General features: G+C 44.0%; 1 protein-coding gene across 1 annotated transcript in view; it reads right to left on the bottom strand.

The window, feature by feature from the left end:
- The window catches only part of LOC132883385 (fucolectin-like), a 30,233-nt gene extending 11,857 nt beyond the window's left edge, over positions 1-18,376 (bottom strand). The window contains exons 1-7 of the mRNA XM_060916961.1: positions 18,368-18,376; positions 18,128-18,167; positions 16,156-16,200; positions 13,615-13,897; positions 7,151-7,290; positions 6,959-7,050; positions 6,426-6,509 (exon numbers count right to left, since the gene is read on the bottom strand). Of these exons, the coding sequence (XP_060772944.1) occupies positions 6,432-6,509; positions 6,959-7,050; positions 7,151-7,290; positions 13,615-13,897; positions 16,156-16,200; positions 18,128-18,164 (675 nt within the window). The 5' untranslated portion in view covers positions 18,165-18,167; positions 18,368-18,376 and the 3' untranslated portion in view covers positions 6,426-6,431. The remainder of the gene's footprint in view (positions 1-6,425; positions 6,510-6,958; positions 7,051-7,150; positions 7,291-13,614; positions 13,898-16,155; positions 16,201-18,127; positions 18,168-18,367) is intronic.
- Positions 18,377-25,391: the final 7,015 nt, after the last annotated feature.

Below are 25,391 nucleotides of genomic sequence, written 5' to 3'. Positions count from 1 at the left end.
TAAAATAAGTATTTGGTCACCTACAAACAAGCAAGATTTCTGGCTCTCACAGACCTGTAACAACTTCTTTAAGAGGCTCCTCTGTCCTCCACTCGTTACCTGTATTAATGGCACCTGTTTGAACTCGTTATCAGTATAAAAGACACCTGTCCACAACCTCAAACAGTCACACTCCAAACTCCACTATGGCCAAGACCAAATTGCTGTCAAAGGACACCAGAAACAAAATTGTAGACCTGCACCAGGCTGGGAAGACTGAATCTGCAATAGGTAAGCAGCTTGGTGTGAAGAAATCAACTGTGGGAGCAATTATTAGAAAAATGGAAGACATACAAGACCACTGATAATCTCCCTTGATCTGGGGCTCCACGCAAGATCTCACCCCGTGAGGTCAAAATAATCACAAGAACGGTGAGCAAAAATCCCAGAACCACACGGAGGGACCTAGTGAATGACCTGCAGAGAGCTGGGACCAAAGTAACAAAGGTTACCATCAGTAACACACTACGCTGCCAGGGACTCAAATCCTGCAGTGCCAGACGTGTCCCCCTGCTTAAGCCAGTACATGTCCAGGCCCGTATGAAGTTTGCTAGAGAGCACTTGGATGATTCAGAAGAGGACTGAGAGAATATCATATGGTCAGATGAAACCAAAATAGAACTCATCTCATCTCATTATCTCTAGCTGCTTTATCCTGTTCTACAGGGTTGCAGGCAAGCTGGAGCCTATCCCAGCTGACTACGGGCGAAAGGCGGGGTACACCCTGGACAAGTCACCAGGTCATCACAGGGCTGACACATAGACACAGACAACCATTCACACTCACAGTTTTAATTTTCTTTGGGTTTTCTGAAATCAACACAGGGTCAAAATTATACATACAAGGTCAAAAATTTACATACGCTCACTTAGATTATTAACTCAGAGGAGCTGAAACTTCCAAAATGTCTCTCATCTTGCCAAGGCTAAGGTCTCTTAACTTCCTGTTAGTGATCAAGATTGACTACATCTGGTAGCTTCTCTGTACCTTCATAAAAAGGGTTTGTTTACAGCACTCATTGGATTGACCAATACACAGTAAAATGGGAACGTCCAAGGAGCTCAGTGCAGATCTGAGAAAGAGGATTGCAGATATACACAACTCTGGAATGTCTCTTGGAGCCAGTTCTAAACAACTGCAAATTCCAAGATCAGTTCAATTGTATCCAAGTTATTGTGAGGTGTAGTCACTTTGCCAAGGCACTTTGCTTCAAGAAAACCCAAACTGTCACCCTCAGCTGAAAGGAAATTGGTTTGGATGGTCAGGAACAACCTGGGAACCACCATGGCACAGCCCTGTCATGAACTGGAAGCTGATGGATCACTGTCTACAGTTCAGATCACCATGGACTAAGGCCCTGTCCACACGGCAACGGATTCAGATGAATCTGATAAAATTGTTTATCGTTTCGGCCTGGCATCCACATGGCACCGGCATTTTGGGTGCCCCAAAACGATATTTTTTGAGAACGGGTTCCAGAGTGGAAAAATCTGGCAATGGCGCCGCTGTGAAGTCGTCTGGATGAGTAGAACAGATTTGTTTACAATGACGTCACAACCACATGACTAGAACAAGCAGCACTCTCGCTGTTTTGTATGAACCACTGCATTGCATTCACTTTTGTATACAGCTTTTCTTTTAAATAAACAAGTAACTGAACCATTTCTTGAATTTCTTTTTTTTATTGGATAAGACTGCTTTTCAAAATGTTCACACACAATATAAAAAGTTATATAAATTATATAAAAATGCTTTTCAAAATGTTCACACACAATAAGAAAATTAAGTTATATAAAACTATGCACACTAATAAAACTAATTTGTACACACAGAAGGCATGATTTCCTCGCGTAGTCACAGCCATCTTCTTCTTGTTGCTGTGTGTTTGTTCCTGTGAGTACTTCACGCCAGGTAGAAGAAGGGGTTTATGTGCATGCGTCCTACTTCTTCTATTGTTCTGGTGTCTCCGATGGGACCATCTTACAGCGCACGTAGAGGTGTGGCATGTGTATTGCATCGTTTTCAGCAAGCGTTGTGTTGCCATATGTACCTGATATTTTACTGATCTGTTGCCCATGTGGACGCGATATTTTTTTTAATAAAATCTCATTGCTGTTGTCATGTGGATGTAGCCTAAGAGGCTGCTATCCAAGAAATAACCCCCTGCTCCAAAATTGACACCTTCAAGCTTAACTAAAGTTTGAAGCTGACCACATGGACAAAGAAAAAGCCTTCTGGAGGATAGCTGGATGGTCAGATGAGACAAAGATGGAGTTGTTTGGCCACAATGACCACCATGTACAGAGGGACACTGTACCAGCTGGTGGTGGTGGTAGGATCATCATGCTCTGGGACTGTTTTCTGCCAGTGGAACTGGTTCACTGCACAAAGTGAATGGAATAATGAAGAAGGAGGACTACCTCAGAATTCTTCAGCATAAACCATCAGAAACTTGAACATGATTTGGGACTTAGGAGTTACAAAAATTTTGGTAAACAAAAATGTTTAGTCAAAAAAAAATATATATATAAAACAGTTACTCCATGAAATCAAGTCATACACATACCGTACCTCGTTGGCGAAAAGCTATGTACAGCGAGATTGAGTGGAATAACTGTTTTATTCTATTCACATTCAGTGGATTTTGAGAAAGAGAGCATTTTTATTTTTACTTTTTATAAATTTGATAAAAACTTTATACAAACCATCTGACAAAATAATTTCTGCTTAGAATGTAAACAAATCAGCAAAATGACAGGATTATTTATATTCATAATTAAGTTCATATAGCTATTTGTCTGAATGGATTTCAAAACATATCTGCCTTCTGCCAATCGGCTTTCAGCATGGAGTTTACACACCTAGCTTTGAGCTATCATTGTAATGCTATTATTATTATTATTATTATTATTATTCATCCATCCATCTTCTACTGCTTATCCAGATCCAGGTGGCAGGGGTAGCAGCCTAGACTTCCCTCTCCCCGGCCACCTCCACCAGCTCTTCCAGGGGAGTACCAAGGCATTCCTAGGCCAGCTGAGAGATGTAATCTCTCCAGCGTGTCCTGGGTCTGCCCTGGGGTCTCCTCCCGGTGGGGCATGCCCAGAAAACCTCCCTTGGGAGGCATCCAGGGGGCATCCGAACAAGATGCCCAAACCACCCCAACTAACTCCTTTCGATGTGGAGGAGCAGCAGTTCTACTCTGAGTCTCTCCCAAATGACCAAGCTTCTCACCCTGTCTCTAAGGGAGAGCCCAGCCGCCCTGCAGAGAAAACTCATTTCTACCACTTGTATCTGCGATCTCATTCTTTCGGTCACTACCCATAGCTCGTGACCATAGGTAAGAGTGGGAACATAGATGGACCAGTAAATTGAGAGCTTTGCCTTTTGGCTCAGCTCTCTCTTTACCACAACAGACCAGTTTAGCATCCGGATCACTGCTGATGCTGCCCCGATCCGTCTGTACAACTCCCGCTCCCCCTTACCCTCACTCGTGAACAAAACCCCAAGATACTTAAACTCCTCCACTTTAAGTAGCAACTCCCCCCTGACCCGGAGTAGGCACTCCACCCATTCCTGGCTGAGCACCATGGCCATGGACTTGGAGGTGCTGATCCTCATCCCAGCCACTTTGCACTTGGCTGAAAACCATCCCAGCGCATGCTGTAAGTCATAGATTGATGAAGCCAACAGGACCACATCATCCACAAAAAGCAGAGACGTGATCCTGCTGCCACCAAACTGGACACCCTCCCCCCCCCTTGGCTGTGCTGAGAAAATCTATCCATAAAAGTTATGAACAGAACCGGTGACAAAGGTTAGCCCTGGCGGAGTCCCACATGCACCGGGAATGAGTCCGACTTACTGCCGGCAATGCGAACCAAACTCCTGCTCTGGTCATACAGGGTCTGAATGGCCCACAGTAGTGGGCCCTGAACCCCATACTCCCGAAGCACCCCCCACAGGGCACCATGAGGGACACAGTTGTAAGCCTTCTGCAGGTCCACACAACACATGTAGACTGGTTGGACAAACTCCCATGCACCCTCCAGTACCCTTGCAAGGGTTAAGAGCTGGTCCAGTGTTCCACAACCAGGACAAAAACTGCATTGTTCCTACTTAATCCGAGGTTCAACTATCGACTGGACTCTCCTCTCCAGCACCCCAGCATAGGCTTTCCCAGGGAGGCTGAGAAATGTGATCTCTCTATAGTTAGAACACACTCTCCGGTCCCCCTTTTTAAAAAGGGGGACCACCACCCCAGTCTGCCAGTCCAGAGGCACTGTCCCCAACCTCTATGCAATGTTGAACAGGCGTGTCAGCCAAGATACCCCAACAACATCCAGTGCCTTCAGGAACTCAGGACGAATCTCATCCACCCCCGGAGCCCAGCCACTGAGGAGTTTTTTAACCACCTTGGCAACCTCAGCCCCTATGATGGGCAAGTCCTCCCAAGCACCCTCAGACTCTGTGTCCTCCTTGGACAACATGAAGATGGGATTGAGGAGATCCTCAAAGTATTCCTTCTCCTGTCTGACAATGTCCCCAGTTGAGGTCAACAGCACTCCATCCTTGCTGTAAACAGTAGGGACAGAGCACTGCTTCCCCCTCCTGAGCCGCCGGATGGTTTGCCAGAATCTCTTTAAGGCTGACCAAAAGTCACTTTCCATGGCCTCACTGAACTCCTCCCACACCCGAGTTTTTGCTTCAGTGACCACCAGAGCTACGTTCCGCTTGGCCTGTCAGTATCTGTCAGCTGCCTCTGGAGACCCACAGGCTAACCAAGCCTGATAGGACTCCTTCTTCAGCTTGACAGCTCTCCTTACTGCAGGTGTCCACCACCAGGTTCAGGGATTACTGCCACGACAGGCACCAACAACCTTGCAGCTGCAGCTCTGCACAGCTGCCTCAGCAATGGAGGTGCGGAACACGGTCCACTCAGACTCAATGTCCCCATCCTCCCCGGTATGCAGTTGAAGCTCTGCTGGATGTGGCAGTTGAAGATCTGAAGGACGGGAGCCTCCACCACACGTTCCCAGCATACCCTCACTACACGTTTGGGCCTACCAGGTCTGTCTGGCCTCCTCCCCCACCATCTGATCCAGCTCACCACCAGGTAGTGATCAGTTGACAGCTCTGCTCCTCTCTTCACCCGAGTGTCCAAGATATACGGTCGTAGATCAGATGAAACAACTACAAAGTCAATCATCGATCTATGGCCTAGGGTGTCCTTGTGCCATGTGCACTTATGGACACCCTTATGCTCGAACATGGTGCTCATTATGGCCAAACCGTGCATGGCACAGAAGTCCAACAACTGAACACCACTCAGGTTCAGATCGGGCAGGCCGTTCCTCACACTCCTCCAGGTCTCACTGTCACTGCCTACATGAGCGTTGAAGTCCCCCAGTAAAACAGTGGAGTCCCCTCGTGGTTCACTGTCTAGCACTCCACTCAAGGACTCTAAGAAGGCCGGGTACTCTGAACTACCATTTGGCACATAAGCGCAAATGACAGTCAGAGACTGTTTTCCGACCCAAAGGCACAGGGAAACGACCCTGTCATTCACTGGGGAGAACTCCAATGTTAGTGCGCTGAACTGGGGGGCTACCAATAGCCCCACCCCTGCCCGGCGCTGCTCACCCTTGGCAACTCCAGCATAGAAGAGAGTCCAACCCCTCTCCAGGAAATTGTTTCCAGAGCCCAAGCTATACGTTGAGGTGAGCCCAACTATATCTAGTCAGCACCACTCAACCTCACGCACTAGCTCAGGCTCCTTTCCCACCAGAGAGGTGACATTCCATGTCCGAAAAGCCAATTTTGTCAGCCGGGGATCAGTACGCCGGGGATCAGTACACCAGGGCCTCTACCTTTAACTGCTACCCGATCCACAATGCACTGGACCCTTACGGCACCTCCTGTGGGTGGTGGGTCCACAGGAGAGTGGTTCCATGTTGCTCATTTGGGCTGGGCCCGGCCAGGCCCCACAGACATAGATCCAGCCACCAGGCATTTGCCAACAAGCCCCTCCCCTAGGCCTGGCTCCAGGGTGGGGCCCCGGTATCCCTGGTCCAGGCAAGGGTACTCAGATAGCTGTTTTTCCTCTCATCAGGGTCATTCTGAACCGCTCTTTGTCTGACCTCTCATCTCGGACCTGTTTGCCTTGGGATATCCTATCAGGAGCAAATGCCCCGACAACATAGCTCCTAGAATCCATGAGGCACTCAAACCCCTCCACCATGTTAAGGTGGGTATTCAAGGAGGAGCATTATTATTATTATTATTATTATTATTATTATTATTATTATTGTTGTTGTTGTTGTTGTTGTTGTTTGTTATTTAGTAGTAGTAGCAGTAGTAGTAGAATTCTTTGAATCTTTCTTACCCTTCTTTAAGTTTCTTTTCCCAGTTCTGGTTCCTTTGTCCAGCTGACCTGAAATAATGATGATTGGATATTGGCAGATTTCATCTATGGAGAAAAATTGTGATTATGTGCTATGCAATACTTCATCTACAGGACATATCATAATACAATTCATATGTATATAATTACTGATTTCAGCTCATCAGAGGCTGTTTTTCTGACCCCATTTACTCTGTGGAAAGGGACCACCACTGATGAAATATATCCTTTGGGTGCTGAACCATTCTCAATACAGCTGTGGCATTAAAATGGTGGTGGATTAGTGTGCATGGCATCAGTATGTGTGTATCAGGCACAGCAGGAGCAATAAATTGGGTCACTGCTGAATTGAGAAAGAGTTCAACCAACATCGAGTCCCTTTCTACTAATAGAGAAGGGGTGACAAACTGTATGGCACAAGAGAGGAACTACAATCAGTAATGGCCAATGTTTGTAGTTGTAAGGTGTGCACCTCAGAAACCAACAACTGAGTGTACATACTTACAAACACCCACCTTTTGAAGAACTTTGTCCTTCACGTTAGAGTTGGTGAGATCCTCACTGCTGTTAAATTTTAATCTCAGAAATGCCGTCTTATTCACAGGCACTACAGAAAAAGTCAGCAATGCTGATATTTAGCAACTGTTGTGAAACTTATTTTGACTTAAAATTTATATGAAATTGTGAATTGAATATAAAAATTTAACCTGGAAACCCATACACTTCCACTTCACAGAGAGTGAGAAACTGGGAAACTTTGGGAATGATAATATTCATGAAACGACCCTTCATATTGCACATGTAATTTTCTGAGGCACCAGCAGGGATGCTAGAGATAATGACACATCTGCAGACAGAGAGAGAGAAAAAGAGAGAAAACCCAAAACAGAGGGATAATATATTAAGTTAATGTTAACCATGAAGTTAAATCTAAGTTTACAACGCTTTATAAAGCTGTCACCACCCTGAAGTTGATCATTTTCAAACCAGAGTGTGCAGAAGAATTGTTTATTTTATTAAAGAATACATAATACTACTTGTTCTCAGTTTAGTCATGTTTAATGTTGTGGAACTTCTATGAACCAAATTAGTTCCTGGTATCTCTTACTACAGTGCTCAGCGTAAATGAGTACACCCCCTTTGAAAAGTAACACTTTAAACAATGTCTCAATGAACACAAACAGTTTCCAAAATGTTGACAAGACAAAGTTTAATATAACATCTTGTGGCAGCGGGGGAGTGGTCAAGCGCCGGTCTGTGACAGGAGGGCGGAGTCAGGGAAGGTAAGTGGCAGAATCACTACACCTGATGTGGATTAACCTGTGTTTGTGTGTGTCTACCCAGTGACCGCGTCCTATATAAGGAGGGAGAGTAGAGAGTAGAGGAGCTCTTCCCCAAACCAGATGCCGGTTGTGTGTGTGTCTGTGTTAAAATCACGGATGCTAGACTGAAAAGTGTGGCAATAAAAGCCATATTTTTGCAAACCTGATCTCTGTCCTGCCGTCCTCTGTGCTCCACCCTTCCATAGAACTGTTACAGTGGTGCTGAAACCCGGGATTGGAGCACAACAGCCTAACAGCCCCATGGAGTCCTCCCTGTTCGCCGAACTGGTCCACGCCCTCGCCACGGCCCAGCAAAGCCAGCACCAGGTGCTACTCACCCTCCGAAAGGAGCAAGAACAGTGGTTCGAGGCCCCGGTGTTGGCCCAACAAGAAGATCGACAGGCGTTCCGGCACCTCCTCGCGTCGGCGGGGTCCACCAACGCTCCCACCGTGGGCCTGTCCCCCCTCACCCTAACAAAGATGGGCCTGCAGGACGACCCCGAGGCATTCATCACACTCTTCGAGCAAGTTGCGGAGACCTCGGGGTGGCCGATGGAGCAGCACGCGGCGCGCCTCCTCCCCCTGCTAACGGGAGAGGCACAGCTGGCCGCGCTACAGCTCCCCGCCGACCGCTGGCTGGCCTACGCGGACCTTCACCGGGCCATCCTCCAGCGTGTGGGGCGCACCCCGGAACAGCAGTGTCAGCGCTTCCGCGCTTTGTGCCTGGAGGAAGTCGGCCGGCCGTTCGCGTTTGGCCAGCAACTCCGGGACACCTGCTGGCAGTGGTTGAGGGCCGACAACCGCGACGCCGAGGGGATCATCGACCAGGTGGTGCTGGAGCAATTCATCGCACGCTTACCAGCAGAAACCGTGGAGTGGGTCCAGTGCCACCGCCCGGCATCGCTGGATCAGGCAGTCGAGCTGGCGGAGGACCATATGGTGGCTGTCCCAGCGGCAGGACAGCAGACAGCCTCTTCTCTCCTCTCCTCTTCCCTCTCTCCCTCTCCTCCTGTGTCTCGTCCTCGCCCCATTCCCCCACCGCGGAGGCAGAGGCCGGCGCCACCGGTGCCGGCCCGCTGCACCCGCGGTGCCCTCCCGTTTCTCCCTTGTGTCTGTCTCTCCCCCCCCCCAGGTGAGTGAGCACCAGAACACCGGTGCGGAGAAGAAGCCCGGGCCGGTTTGCTGGCGCTGCGGGGAGCCGAGCCACCTCCAACAACAGTGCACGGTCATGGAGGTGGGCGTGGTGGTTCGGATCCCCGACATGCCAGGAGCCACCCTCATTCGGGCCGGAGCGTATCGCATACCGGTGAGTATTCAAGGGGGTACATATCAGGCGTTGGTGGATTCGGGTTGTAATCAGACCTCAATTCACCAAAGCCTGGTGCAAAATGAGGCATTGGGGGGAGCACAGGGGGTGAAGGTGTTGTGTGTGCACGGGGACGTTCACAGCTACCCTTTGGTGTCAGTCCACATTTTTTTCCCAGGGGAAAAATTTATAGTGAAGGCGGCGGTTAATCCTCGCCTTACCCACTCTTTAATTTTGGGGATGGATTGGCCGGGATTTCAGGATTTAATGACACACTTAGTAAAGAGTGGGTCCTGCCATTTAACAGGGGGAGGTCCCGGTGTCGCTTTGGCGGGAGCAGCTGTCACAGAGCCGTCTACGTCATCTCCGCGTCAGAGTGAGGAGCCGCCGGCCCCTCCTCACTCTGTTGGGGAATCCCTCGTGGATTTCCCATTAGAACAGTCGCGAGACGAGACTCTGCAGCATGCATTTGACCAAGTGAAAGTAATCGATGGTCAAACGCTCCAGCCGAACGCCACCCCGTCCTTTCCCTACTTCGCGATTATGAAGGATAGGTTATACCGAGTGATGCAGGACACTCAAACTAAAGAGCGAGTCACGCAGCTTTTAATTCCAAAGAGCCGCCGGGAATTGGTATTCCAGGCAGCTCACTTTAATCCTATGGCTGGACACCTAGGGCAGGATAAGACACTAGCCCAAATAATGGCCCGATTCTACTGGCCGGGGATTTGCGGTGATGTCCGTAGGTGGTGTACGGCGTGCCGCGAATGCCAGTTAGAAAATCCAGCGGCCATTCCAAAAGCACCTTTGCGCCCTCTACCGTTAATTGAGACCCTGTTCGAAAGAATTGGGATGGATCTTGTCGGGCCATTAGATCGGTCAACACGAGGGTACTGCTTTATATTAATTCTGGTGGACTATACAACGCGATACCCAGAAGCCGTGCCTCTGCGCAATATCTCAGCACGCAGTATTGCGGAGGCACTCTTCCGCGTCATCTCCCACGTTGGAATCCCGAAAGAGATTCTGACGGATCAAGGCACCTCGTTTATGTCACGAACACTGAACGAACTGTATGGGTTATTGGGTATTAAGCCGATCCGCACCAGCGTGTATCACCCACAAACGGACGGTTTAGTTGAACGGTTCAACCGCACCCTTAAGAACATAATTAAAAAATTTGTAAGTGAGGACGCACATAATTGGGATAAGTAGCTCGAGCCCTTGCTGTTTTCAGTGCGAGAGGTCCCCCAAGCCTCCACGGGGTTCTCCCCATTCTAATTATTATATGGGCGTAAGCCGTGCGGCATTCTAGACGTGCTGCGGGAAAATTGGGAGCAGGGACCTTCACAAAGCAAAAACGAAATTCAATATGTTATGGACCTGCGCGCAAAACTCCACACCCTCACCCACCTAACCCAGGAGAATTTGCGGCAGGCCCAAGAATGGCAAACCCGCCTGTACAACAAGGGTACGCGCCTTAGAGAGTTCGCACCGGGAGATAAAGTACTCGTACTGTTGCCCACATCAAGCTCCAAATTGGTCGCCAAGTGGCAAGGACCCTTTGAGGTCACACGGCGAGTCGGGGACGTCGACTACGAGGTGAGGCAAATGGACAGGGGTGGAGCGCTACAGATTTACCACCTCAATCTGCTTAAACTCTGGAATGAGGAGGTCCCCATGGCATTGGTGTCGGTGGTTCCGGAGAAGGCGGAGCTGGGGCCGGAGGTTCAAAAAGGGGCATTAGCATCACGCACCCCTTCGGTCCCCTGTGGAGACCACCTCTCCCCGACCCAATTAGCGGAGGTCGCCCAGTTGCAGACCGAGTTTTCGGATGTGTTCTCGCCCCTGCCCAGTCGTACTGACCTCATAGAGCACCACATAGAAACGCCCCCGGGGGTGGTAGTGCGTAGCCACCCTTACAGGCTACCCGAACACAAGAAAAAGGTGGTTCGGGAAGAACTCGAGGCCATGCTCAAAATGGGCATTGTCGAGGAGTCCCACAGTGACTGGAGCAGCCCGGTGGTCTTGGTACCCAAGGCCGACGGGTCAGTCCGGTTCTGTGTGGACTATAGGAGAGTCAACGCGGTGTCTAAATTCGACGCGTACCCAATGCCTCGTATTGATGAGTTGCTCGATCAACTAGGCACTGCTCGCTTTTATTCTACACTGGATCTGATGAAGGGATACTGGCAGATCCCCTTGACTCCACTATCCTGAGAAAAAACGGCCTTTTCCACACTGTTCGGTTTACACCAATTCGTCATACTTCCGTTCGGGCTGTTTGGGGCACCCGCTACATTTCAGCGGCTGATGGACAGGGTCCTCTGCCCCCATGCCACCTATGCGGCTGCCTATCTTGATGACATTATCACCTATAGTAATGACTGGCCGAGGCATCTCGAACATCTGAGGGCCGTCCTTAGGTCGCTGAGGCGAGCGGGTCTCACAGCCAACCCGAAGAAGTGTGCGATTGGGCGGGTGGAAGTACGGTATCTGGGCTTCCACTTGGGCAACGGGCAGGTGCGTCCCCAAATTAACAAGACCGCAGCGATTGCGGCCTGCCCGAGGCCCAAGACCAAAAAGGGGGTGAGACAGTTCCTGGGGCTGGCTGGCTACTATCGGAGGTTTATACCTAATTATTCGGACGTCACCAGCCCGCTGACTGATCTCACTAAAAATGGGGCACCAGATCCGGTCCAGTGGACGGAGCAATGCCAGCGGGCTTTTTCTGAGGTAAAGGCCGCACTGTGTGGGGGGGCCACTTTTACACTCCCCTGACTTTTCTCTCCCCTTTATATTACAGACCGATGCGTCGGACAGAGGGCTGGGGGCGGTTTTGTCCCAGGAGGTGGAGGGGGAGGACCGCCCAGTCCTATACATCAGTAGAAAGCTGTCGGTGTGTGAGGGGCGCTACAGTACCATAGAAAAAGAATGTCTAGCAATCAAGTGGGCGGTCCTCGCCCTCCGTTACTACCTGCTGGGGCGCCCTTTCACCCTCTGTTCGGACCACGCGCCCCTCCAATGGCTCCACCGCATGAAGGATGCCAACGCACGGATCACCCGTTGGTATCTGGCACTCCAACCCTTTAATTTCAAGGTGGTCCACAGGCCGGGGGCACAGATGGTTGTGGCGGACTTCCTCTTCCGTCAAGGGGGGGGGGGAGTCAGCTGCAGGCCGGACAGCCGCCCGGCCTGAGTCGGGCGGTGGGGGTATGTGGCAGCGGGGGCGTGGTCAAGCACCGGTCTGTGACAGGAGGGCGGAGTCAGGGAAGGTAAGTGGCAGAATCACTACACCTGATGTGGATTAACCTGTGTTTGTGTGTGTCTTCCCAGTGACCGCGCCCTATATAAGGAGGGAGAGCAGAGAGTAGAGGAGCTCTTCCCCGAACCAGATGCCGGTTGTGTGTGTGTCTGTGTTAAAATCACTGATGTTAGACTGAAAAGTGTGGCAATAAAAGCCGTATTTTTGCAAACCTGATCTCTGTCCTGCCGTCCTCTGTGCTCCACCCTTCCATAGAACTGTTACACATCTGTTTAACTTATAACGTGAAAGTAAGGTTAATAATATAACTTCGATAACACATTTTTTCAGTTTTACTGAAATTAGGGTGGAGCAAAAATGAGTACAGCCCACAACAAAAACTACTACATCTAGTGCTTTGTATGGCCTCCATGATTTTTAATGGCAGCACCAAGTCTTCTAGGCATGGAATGAACCAGTTGGCAACATTTTGCAACATCAATCTTTTCCATTCTTCAACAATGACCTCTTTTAGTGACTGGATGCTGGATGGAGAGTGATGCTCAACTTTGACAAGGGCCACACTGTGTTGGTTAGATGACTGGGTCTGAGCATCTCCAAAATGGCACATCTTGTGGGGTGTTCCCATTATGGAGTAGTTAGTACCTACCAAAAGTATTCTAAGGAAGGACAACAGGTAAATGGTGACAGGGTCATGGGTGTTGAAGGCTCAATGATTCGCATGGTGCACGAAGGCTAGCCCATATGATCCAATCCCACAGAAGAGCTACTGTAGCAAAGACTGCTTAAAAAGTTAATGCTGGCTAAAACAGAAAGGAGTCAGCATTAACTTTTTCAGCAGTCTGTGCTCCAGTAGCTCTTCTGTGGGATTGGACCATATGGGCTAGTCTTTGTGCCCCATGCAAATCAATGAGCCTTGGCCAAAGGGTAATCAAAGTATATTCATAATTCACTGAGCCTGAGGTGGATAATTGTTTTAGTAAATACACAGGTGATTATTTGAAAAAATGGTTTTAAAAATCACTTATTGACTAAAGTGTACAAAACTGATGAGTGAATATTTAAAGCACTAATTGATGACCTTTAAAATATTTGTATTATATTTCTGAAATAACTGAAAAAGTCTGTGTTTTATAATGATGTATAAAAGCAATTATGAGTCACAATTCTACATTACATTATGAGCAGTTTTATTTGAATGTTAATAAACCTGTATAAATAGACTCTTTACTCCTTTATGCTGCTATGTTTTATACAAATTTATGAAAAAAAAATCACCTGGGGTTATTGTTGCCATTGTTGACTAAGGAGTTGCCAATGTGAATTTCAGCACCATTTATCCGTTCTGGGCAGCAGTCACCCCTGTTCGTGATGGTTACATTCCTAATATCATACACTGCCAACAAATCCACCCTCCACCATGGGTTATCCTCAGGATTTGTAGTAGTACATGAGTAGGATGAAAAGTGAGATGCTCTGTTGCCATCATTAGCTAAGTAAGCATAGTATTTGTTGTTGTATGTCGATGACTGTGTTGCTATTCCGCTTAAGGCCACATTGGCTAGAGGGGAGAAAAGAACATATTTATACTTTTTCCTTGTGTCTGTGTATGTCTCACACACACACACACACACACACACACACACACACACACACACACACACACACACAGTTGTGGTCAGACATTTATATATAGTGATATGAATATCATCTTGGATATGAATGTCATGGCAATATCAATGATTTCTCTGAACCATTTGTTTTCTGTGGCGAAATGATTGTACATCATATTTCTTGAATAGAAAAAAAACATGAATTTGGTGCAGAAGTTTTAATTTATTTTGGGTTTTCTGAAATCAACACAGGGTCAAAATTATACATACAGGATCAAAAATTTACATACACTCAGATTTATTAATTCAGAGGTGCTGAGACTTTCAAAATGTCTCTTATCTTGCCAAGGCCAAGGTCTCTTAATTTCCTGTTAGTTTCCTCCGGGTGCTCCGGTTTCCCCCATAGTCCAAAGACATGCAGGTTAGGCTAATTGGTGGCTCTAAATTGACCGTAGGTGTGAATGTGAGTGTGAATGGTTGTTTGTCTTTGTGTGTCAGTCCTGCGATGATCTGGCGACTTGTCCAGGGTGTACCCTGCCTCTCGCCCATAGTCAGCTGGGATAGGCTCCAGCTTGCCCGCGACCCTGTACAGGATAAAGCGGCTATGGATAATGGATTCACTACATCTTAAGTGAAAAGTAGAATCTGTGACATATTTACATGAATTTCTTAATACTTGGTTTGTCCCCATTTTTGCTTTAATGAGAGTGATATAAGAAATTAGGCATAAGGAAAAGCTGACCTTTTGTACAAAGCAGTTAACATGGGCAGTATCACATATTTGCTTTAAAAGTAGGGACAGAGAAATAGTACAGAATTATGAATATTAAAGCAAGACGGTCTTTCGATTTCATAAATTCAGTGAAATTTAGCTCTCTCTGAAATTTAGTCATTTTGATATACGTTTATTTCTGCAATATCTCACAAAATATCAGGCCATACTGTGGCTGGGAAGTTATTTAATTTGAGGGGATTCCCTAGCAAATAATGTTCATGAAATAACTCACTTCATGCAGTCAAGCAGACAGAGGAAGTCCATGTGCACATGCACAGGTTTACCTTGACCTGCGCATGCGTACACGGACTTCAATATGACCCAATTCAAGATACTACATCATGCATCATGTGGTGGGCTTTCCACAGTCACACCTTGATGTGCACTGACAGTTACATCATTTTGTCGCTAAATGAACAGCTGCTCACACTGAGGAGGTGCTTGCTGACCACCCATATTTATTAATTTGGTCCCGCGTTTCTTTTCCTTCACAACATAACGTCTTTTCTTCCCGCTTTCCGTTACTGTAGTCAGTCTTTCACGTTTCATTTGTACACTCGCATCCTCCATTTTTCTGTCCTGTTTCAAATTTGTATCCCACAATGCCTTGCACGAATGAGGAAAGCCCACCACATGATGTGTTATGTAGTATCTTGAATTGGGTCATATTGAAGCAAGAAAAAATAGTGGAGAATTTAGGGCCACATGGCCCTAAATTCATCAATTGTTCTTTAAAAAAAAAAAAGAATACAATTGGAAGTCTGTGATTTGAATTCAGTAGCTTTCGATCCACTAAACAACAATAATTGGGAGTCAGGGAAAATACTTTTTATAACCTACACTTGAAAAATCTGAAAGGCAGTCGACCTTTAAATATTCAAAATACTGAAGATTTACTTTCTCTGTTTTAAATATTGAAAAATTCTAAAACCTTCTGTTTATATCCAATTTTAAATGAGAAAAAAACATCCCAGATGTTCAGTGTGGTCTTAGATTTCTCATCTTATCTCATTATCTCTAGCCGCTTTATCCTGTTCTACAGGGCCGCAGGCAAGCTGGAGCCTATCCCAGCTGACTACGGGCGAAAGGCAGGGTACACCCTGGACAAGTCGCCAGGTCATCACAGGGCTGACACATAGACACAGACAACCATTCACACTCACACCTACAGTCAATTTAGAGTCACCAGTTAACCTAACCTGCATGTCTTTGGACTGTGGGGGAAACCGGAGCACCCGGAGGAAACCCACGCGGACACGGGGAGAACATGCAAACTCTGCAGAGAAAGGCCCTCGCTGGCCACGGGGCTCGAACCCGGACCTTCTTGCTGTGAGGCGACAGCGCTAACCACCGTGCCGCCAGTCTTAGATTTTTTTACCCTATTTATTTGTTCATTCATTCATTCATTCATTCATTCTACAATATTCTTACATTGCTGATGGGTCAGTATCCACTGCAGTGAAAAAATGCATATCCCTGTGCAACAGAAGTATATAATTTAAAATGATACATTTGATTTTGTGCCTGCTTCAGGAGAGATGTAATACATGAACAACATTTGAAAGATATTTTTTAAAAGAATCAATAACAGATATTGTCATTTTAAATTGGTATGACAATTTAGGAGATATATAAAACCAATCTTAGTATTTTGCAACTAACACTAAAACTAGATTTTTATTTATTTATTTATTTATTTATTTATTTATTTATCTACAGTGGTGCTTGAACGTTTGTGAACCCTTTAGAATTTTCTCTATTTCTGCATAAATATGACCTAAAACATCATCAGATTTTCACGCAAGTCCTAAAGGTAGATAAAGAGAACCCAGTTAAACAAATAAGACAAAAATATTATACTTGGTCATTTATTTATTAAGGAAAATGATCCAATATTACATATCTGTGAGTGGCAAAAGTATGTGAACCTTTGCTTTCAGTATCTGGTGTGACCCCCTTGTGCAGCAATAACTGCAACTAAACGTTTCCAGTAACTGTTGATCAGTCCTGCACACTGGCTTGGAGAAATTTTAGCCCATTCTCCCGTACAGAACAGCTTCAACTCTGGGATATTGGTGGGTTTCCTCACATGAACTGCTCGCTTCAGGTCCTTCCACAACATTTTGATTGGATTAAGATCAGGACTTTGACTTGGCCATTCCAAAACATTAACTTTATTCTTCTTTCACCATTCTTTGGTAGAACGACTTGTGTGCTTAGGGTCGTTGTCTTGCTGCGTGACCCACCTTCTCTTGAGATTCAGTTCATGGAGAGATGTCCTGACATTTTCCATTAGAATTCACTGGTATAATTCAGAATTCATTGTTCCATCAATGATGGCAAGCTGTCCTGGCCCAGATGCAGCAAAATAGGCCCAAACCATGATACTACCACCACCATGTTTCACAGATGGGATAAGGTTCTTATGTTGGAGTGTAGTGTTTTCCTTTCTCCAAACATAATGCTTCTCATTTAAACCAAAAAGTTCTATTTTGGTCTCATCCATCCACAACACATTTTTCCAATAGCCTTCTGGCTTGTCCACATGATCTTTAGCAAACTGCAGACAAGCAGCAGTGTTCTTTTTGGAGAGCACTGGCTTTCTCCTTGCAACCCTGCCATGCACACCATTGTTGTTCAGTGTTCTCCTGATGGTGGACTCATGAACATTAGCCAATGTGAGAGAGGCCTTCAGTTGCTTAGAAGTTATCCTGGGGTCCTTTGTGACCTCGCCGACTATTACACGCCTTGCTTTTGGAGTGATCTTTGTTGGTCGACCACTCCTGGGGAGGGTAACAATGGTCTTGAATTTCCTCCATTTGTACACAGTCTGTCTGACTGTGGATTGGTGGAGTCCAAACTCTTTAGAGATGGTTTTGTAACCTTTTCCAGCCTGATGAGCATCAACAACGCTTTTTCTGAGGTCCTCAGAAATCTCCTTTGTTTGTGCCATGATACACTTCCACAAACATGTGTTGTGAAGATCAAACTTTGATAGATCCCTGTTCTTTAAATAAAACAGGGTGCCCACTCACACCTGATTGTCATCCCATTGATTGAAAACACCTGACTCTTATTTCACCTTCAAATTAACTGCTAATCCTAGAGGTTCACATACTTTTGCCACTCATATATGTAATATTGGATCATTTTCCTCAATAAATAAATTATCAAGTATAATATTTTGTCTCGTTTGTTTAACTGGGTTCTCTTTATCTACTTTTAGGACTTGTGTGAAAATCTGATGATGTTTTAGGTCATATTTATGCAGAAATATAGAAAATTCTAAAGGGTTCACAAACTTTCAAGCACCACTCTATCTATCTATCTATCTATCTATCTATCTATCTATCTATCTATCTATCTACATGATCGCAGTTTAATACTTGAAATTAGAGTTTACCTAAACAAAGAAGCACAGGCCTCTGTGAGTTCCCCATTTTCTGCCCAAAGAGAAAGATAACAACTTTAGATGATTTCCACCTGCAGTCAAGAAAGGAAAGGAAAATAGCCAACTGATGAAGCAATGTAGCATTCATCACTTAAGATTCGGACTTCTACTGCACACATCCAGTTATATGAAGTGTATCATAGAAAAAAAATGTGTGAAGCCAAATAAAAACAGTTCAGAGAAATTTCTTACCTTACTCAACATAGACCAGAAAGTCATCTCTTTGATCCTTTTTAAACTCTGAGCTGTCCTCTGGATGTTCTGCTAAATTATTCTGCACTTAATTTAAAAAGCAAATGCACTTTTGTTTTACAAATGCAAATGTTTGCCTCAGACGACAGTCTGTAACAAAATAAAAAAAAAAAAAATACTGAAATACATGTACAACCTCAATAGCAAAAAAAAAAAAAAAGCTTCATATTTATTTTTTAATGCAGTATTGCCTGAGGACCCAAAACTCACCGGCACCCAATGCTCATTTGGCCTTGATCCTTGCACACAGAGATTTCTCTGGATTCTCTGAATCTTTTAATGATATTATGTACCATAGTTGAAGTAATCCCCAAATTCTTTGCAATTTTACATTTGAGGAATGTTATTCTGAAATTGTTGCACTATTGTTGCATTATTTTACACAGAGCAATGAACCCCTCTCCATCTTTACTTCTGAGAGACTCAACCTCTCTGGGATGCTCTTTTTTATACCCACTCATGTTACTGACCTGTTGCCAATGAACCATATTAGTTTTTTCTTTTAAATTACGGAAATTTTCCTGTCTTTTGTTTCCCCTGTTGTGTTAGCCTGCAATAACTTGGTGACTTGTCCAGGGTGTACCCCACCTCTAGCCCATAGTCAGCTGGGATAAGCTCCAGCTTGCCTGCGACCCTGCACAGAATAAGTGGCTATGGATAATGGATGGATGGATGTTTCCTCTGTCCCAACTCTTTTTGAAATGTGTTGCTGACACAAAATTCAAAACGAGCATATATATATTTTTTTAAAAATCTCAGTTTCAGGCGGCACGGTGGTGTAGTGGTTAGCGCTGTCGCCTCACAGCAAGAAGGTCCTGGGTTCGAGCCCCGGGTCCGGCGAGGGCCTTTCTGTGTGGAGTTTGCATGTTCTCCCCGTGTCCGCGTGGGTTTCCTCCGGGTGCTCCGGTTTCCCCCACAGTCCAAAGACATGCAGGTTAGGTTAACTGGTGACTCTAAATTGACCGTAGGTGTGAATGTGAGTGTGAATGGTTGTCTGTGTCTATGTGTCAGCCCTGTGATGACCTGGCGACTTGTCCAGGGTGTACCCCGCCTTTCGCCCGTAGTCAGCTGGGATAGGCTCCAGCTTGCCTGCGACCCTGTAGAAGGATAAAGCGGCTAGAGATAATGAGATGAGATCTCAGTTTCAACATTTGATATGTTGTCTTTGTACTATTTTCAGTGAAATATAGGGTTTCCATGATTTGCAAATCAGAACATTCTGTTTTTATTTACATTTTACACAGTGTCCCAACCTTTTTTGCAAACAGAGTTGCAATAGAGGTTTCCAAGTTTTATCCATCATGACAAGTGATTCATGAATCAGTCTATGTCTGATTCATGAACACTACTATACAAATGTGTTGAAAAAAAAGTGAAAGCAAAAATGTTGGCTCAAACTAATTCATTGTGTTTGGCCATTTGATTTATTCTTGTTTCTCTTTCAAGAGATGAACATTGTTTCATCGATTTTCAGAGTTAAGAGCTTTTTAATTCCAGCAGTGAGCCACAGTATTAGTAATGGGACAAAACATTAATAACATCTTCATTTGAACTGTCAATATGTGCAGATGCATTTTATTTTAAGAGGAAATTGTTCTCAAAAAATAATATGAGACAACAGGACAATATTCAGTAATAATAGCAGATAATAGTCATTAGAACAAGGATAAGCATATTGTTGTGATTCTTTTTTATTTAAAAGAATCTTAATGTTTTCACAGTCCTTGTAGTTGTACAATGGCATTGGATGTGAATAAACCTTCTTCTTGTTCTTTTTACTTTTTAAATATATGTTTTAATATACTGTTCAAGCATCTCATCTCATCTCATTATCTCTAGCCACTTTATCCTGTTGTAGAACCCTGTAGAGGGTCGCAGGCAAGCTGGAGCCTATCCCAGCTGACTACGGGCAAAAGGCGGGGTACACCCTGGACAAGTCGCCAGGTCATCACATGGCCTGTTCAAGCATATTAAATTAAATGGTAATTTCAGTGGTTGTTTCAGTGGTTGTGCCACTGTGTAAAATGCCTTGAATCCAATTTCAGGGGTTTTGGCCTCTTTAAGAATTTTTTTTAAGGAAAAATATTATTTTGCATAAATTTTGCATTAGGCTACTCAAAGCTCCTGGAGTACCATATCTTATTTGCTTCAGTAGGATCAATTGGAAAAAAGAACAAACCTCATTCATATGGTAGAAGATGAATGAAAACATGCATAAACTCATGCAGATAAAGATAAGAGCTTCTGTGAGTATTCATATCAAACATCAGAATGGTGAAAAGTGTGATCTCAGTGATGATGATATGGTTGTTGATGCCAGATGAGCTGGTTTGGGAATTTTTACAGGCTGATCTGGGATTTTCATACACATCAATCTCTTGAGTTTACACACAATGGTGGGGAAAAGCTGACAGAAAGGCTCCAGTAACGAAGATTCTTTACAACTGTACTGAGCAGAAAAGCATCTTGGATCATACAACACAGCAAACCAAATGAGGTGCAATAAGTTACAACCATTTTAGGTTCCACTCCTCTCTGTCAGCCAAGAACAATGTGAGGCTACAGTGGGAACGGGCTCACTGAAACTGGACAGTTGAAGATAGGAAAACAAAACATTGCCTGATCTGATTAATCTTAATTTGTGTTGTGACATAAATGATAGGGTCAGAAATTGCCATCAACAGTATGAAACTGAATCCAGACTGCTGCTCATCATATAATAGTGTGAGGAATGTTTTCTTTCAATTATGTGATGCAATCATGTCAACATGGACCAGAATCTTGAAGAAATGTCTCCAACACCTTAGGGAATCTATGCCATCAGGATTTGAGGTTATTCTGAGAACAAAGGCTGTCCTACCCAGTATTAGTATGGTGTTCTTAGGGTGTTTTCACACTTGGTCCCTTTCAGCCATCTAACCGAACTCAGATCGATGACTCAGCATTTTTTGCGCATATGTGAACACTCCAACCGTACCCAGACCCCTTTAAAGCGAACCGAACTGAGACCACCTCAGGAGGTGGTCTCAGTACGGTTTGCTAAAAATCAACGGTACGGTTCGCCTAATCTGCGCATTGTGAACAAAAAGCGCACCGGGTTCACTTCGCCTTTTTCACTGTAGTTTAACCTTCTTCGTTTGCCGTAGTTGGTCACGTGACTATAGCAGGGAAACTCAACTTCCTTTTGGAACTTACCACAGCCGCTTTACAGTTCTCTGAACTTACTGACTGACGAGTCGGCCACAATAATATAACTATATTATATATATATATATATATATATATATATATATATATATATATATATATATATATATATATATATAATAAATTTATTTTCCTTAATCTGCACTATTTTGATCAAAGAATACAGCATGGCAGCAGACATTTTGATTCAAGAGAAAATTACCCAGAATTCCGTGCACTGGGGGTCTGAGGGCTCTAGAGGACCTGGTGTGAACAGAAAGAGGACTGAGGCCCCATCAAAGCTTAACTGGACCAGAAAGAGAACCCAGTCCTCTTTGTAATAAATTCACAGTGTGAACACAAAAAGAACTGAGTTCTTTTTCTGTTGGTCCACTTTTTGGTCCACTTAAAGAGGACTGAGTCTGGTTCCTTTAAAGGGGACCAGGTGTGAAAACACCCTTAATAAAGTGGATGGTGAGTGTATACACAGAAGCTAGTAAAATCTGGCACTCCAGGTGCTTTGAGTAATGTAAAATGCATGCAAAATACTGAAAGAGAGTCCTGTGTGTGTGCACGGACATGCAAATTTTGATGGAGATTTGTACTTCCTTTCATTTATATGGTCCCTATTTCATTAGTATGAGCACTTTTCAAAGTATACCTCTTCTAATTAATAAAAGAAAATGAAACAGAAAAAAAAAATCTAAGTTGGTCACAGCTTGTCGAGTCCAAGTTCAATGGAGAGAGTGTTGTGTTGGCTACATCATCTCCCTCTCTCTCTGGCTCACAGTGTGAAAAGAAACCACATGCACTGTAAATCGGCTGCTAGTAACACAAAAATGTGAACAATCACATATTATCTGTCGGTTCAACACAGCCGATGCTCAGCCACAGCCCCCTTACCACAAGTATTTTTCCTGAAAATGTTTGTAGTAGGACAAAACACCTTATGTATGTATATATATGAGTGTTTAGTCTACGTCTAGTTCATATCTAGAGTGTTTATACTGTTTATATTGTCTGTTTGTGTGTTTAGTCTGTGTATAGTTCTTATCTAGTGTTTACACTGTTTATATGGTCTGAGTGTTTAGTCTACGTCTTGTTCTTATCTAGTGTTTATACTGTTTATTTATACTGTTTATATTGTTTGTCTGAGTGTTTAGTCTATGTCTAGTTCCTATCTAGAGTGTTTATATTGTTTGAATTCACTGACCATAAACTATTGGATATAGAAAATGACATAGACCCGGACAATAACTTTTTCTCAACCATTAATGATAATTGCCACAATTACACAGAGGAGCAGTACAATCAGTCCACTAAGGCTGTGGGAAAATTATCAATAATACACTTCAACAGCAGAAGTATGTACACTAACTTCAGACACATCAAGAAATACTTAAGTCAGTTTACTCATCCAGTCAACATAATTGCCATATCGGAGACCTGGATTGACCTGGAGAAAGGAGTGGATTTCGAACTGGCTGGATATGAATTTAATTATATAAACAGGAAAAATAAAGGTGGAGGAGGAGTGGCGGTGCATGTGGACTGTAATTTGAATTATAAGCTAATAGATGGCATGACAACTGTGATTGATAATTTATTAGAATGTTTAACAGTTGAAATTAATATTGAAAAAAGTAGAAATGTATTAATTAGCTATGTATATAGATCGCCAGAAACTAGCATAGACAGACCCTGCAGGATTTCGCGATGTTGCGATTTGCAACTTCAATGCAAATTCAACCAATCCCCGCGAATTCAGGGCGGTGCTGCAATTATATCCAATCACCGCAACTTTCCCGCAAATTTGACCAATCGTTGGCGTCGTCTTGAAGTGACGTCGACAAAACAGTGTTGCCAGATACTGCTGACGTTTTTTACTTCCGTGTATACGTTCAAGAGAAGCAGCATGTGCGAGTCAGTGTTTATGTAGGCTTAAATTCTGTTACTGAAAGTGTTATGTTTACAGTGAAGGACTGTGTGCACTTTACATTATTTTTTTTTTTTACTTAAAGATCACCACTACTGTTGTCCAGAGTCCACATTTAGTTTATTGTTTAGTTTAAGGCTGGAAGTTAAGTTACAGAATTAGAGGAAAATATGATTTTGTTTTGTTCACACTGAATTGTGCTAAACCCTCAAAGTTGATGCAGCTTTATTATTTTATTTATTTTTTTAATGCAGTGGGGGAATAAAATGCCCACAAAAAATATTTTTGCTGTATCCAGCTTCCTGACATTTGCAGAAAACAAGTGTGGTTGTCCACTCCCATTCCCTCAAAACTTGAAAAATATCCCTTTAAGGTACATTTAAAACATAAAAATGTGTGATGAATTTGCGAGGAATTGCAAGTTAACTGTGGGCAATATTATGATGAGCTGTGATTAAATATTTTAATTGATTGACAGCCAGAATTATTATTATTATTATTATTATTATTATTATTATTATTATTAATAAAAATGTTTTAATATACTCTTCAAGATGTGGTATGGCAATTTCAGTAATTTTAAATGGTAATTTCAGTGGTTGTAACAATACATAAAGTGCATTGAATCCACTTTCAGGGGTTTTGGCCACTTTTTTTTAAAGAAAAATAGTATTTTGCATGAATTTTGCATTAGGCTACTCAAAGCTCCTGGAGTTCCACATATTTGTTTCTGTAGAATTGGAAAAAGAACTAATCTCATTCATGTGGCAGCAGCTCAATGCATAAAATCATGCAGATACAGATAAGAGCTTCAGTTAGTATTCACATCAAACATCAGAATGGTGAAAAGTGTGATCTCTGATGATGGTATGGTTGTTGGTGCCATATGAGCTGGTTTGAAAATTTCTAGCAGCTGATCTAGGATTTTCACACAGCAATTTCTCAGACCCATAGACATCCTAATACATAGATGGAGAGTTGGCTGTTCTGACGCGAGAAATACGGTCGCCATCTTGGAGTGGTGAGAAAGTGCGAGATATCAAGGTACCGTCTATTAGTCTAGGGGGATTCAATTTGCCCCTTTATCCATTAAAGAAATTAAATTTGGAGTGTTTTTAAATAATAACAAAATTGAATATGGTATAATAATTTACTACTTTTAGGTAAACACTTTATTCACAAATGTCGTTTTTTTAAAACTAAACCTTATGTTACACACTGGAAGAATGACCTCAAGCTTTTTGCCAAATCTCTAAAGTTAGTTGAAAATAAGGATGTTGGTTATTTTATATCTTTTTTGGATGACTTTGATTTACTCGATTAACATATGTAAAGATAGTTAAGTAACCCCTTTCTTGTTCATATTTTTTACTTTATTGCTATGTGTGTGTTTTACTATTTTGATGTTTTTGGATCTGTATATATATGGTGCTCTATTTGTTTGTATTTTGAATGTTTTGGGAAATAAAAAAAAAAAGTACCATCTATTACTGCATGACTGAAGAAGAAGACAAGAGACAAGATGCCAGGCTGGTGCTCAGCGTACTCCTGCTCAAACGAGCGAACCGTTTCAAACAGAAGCAGGGGGATTACTTTTCACAAGTAAGATTTAACATTACCGTACTATTTGTTGGTTTTTTTAAATAGTATATTACCAGAGCTGAGAAGGAGCTAAGAGACTTAAATCGTCATCAGGTAGCACTAGTCTAATACATAAGAGCAGGGCCGCTGACAGCTTTGGCTGGGCCCGGGACAAAATGCTCTGAATGGGCCCCCCCCCCGGGCCAACCCACACACACACCCACCTCTCTTATCACGCGATTGGGGTGCTCTTGAAGGAGC

The sequence above is a fragment of the Neoarius graeffei genome, chromosome 3, assembly GCF_027579695.1.
Source record: "Neoarius graeffei isolate fNeoGra1 chromosome 3, fNeoGra1.pri, whole genome shotgun sequence".
Classification (NCBI taxonomy): domain Eukaryota; kingdom Metazoa; phylum Chordata; class Actinopteri; order Siluriformes; family Ariidae; genus Neoarius; species Neoarius graeffei.
The sequence above is the reverse complement of the archived record's forward strand: the minus strand, read 5'-3'. Positions and strand labels throughout refer to the sequence as shown.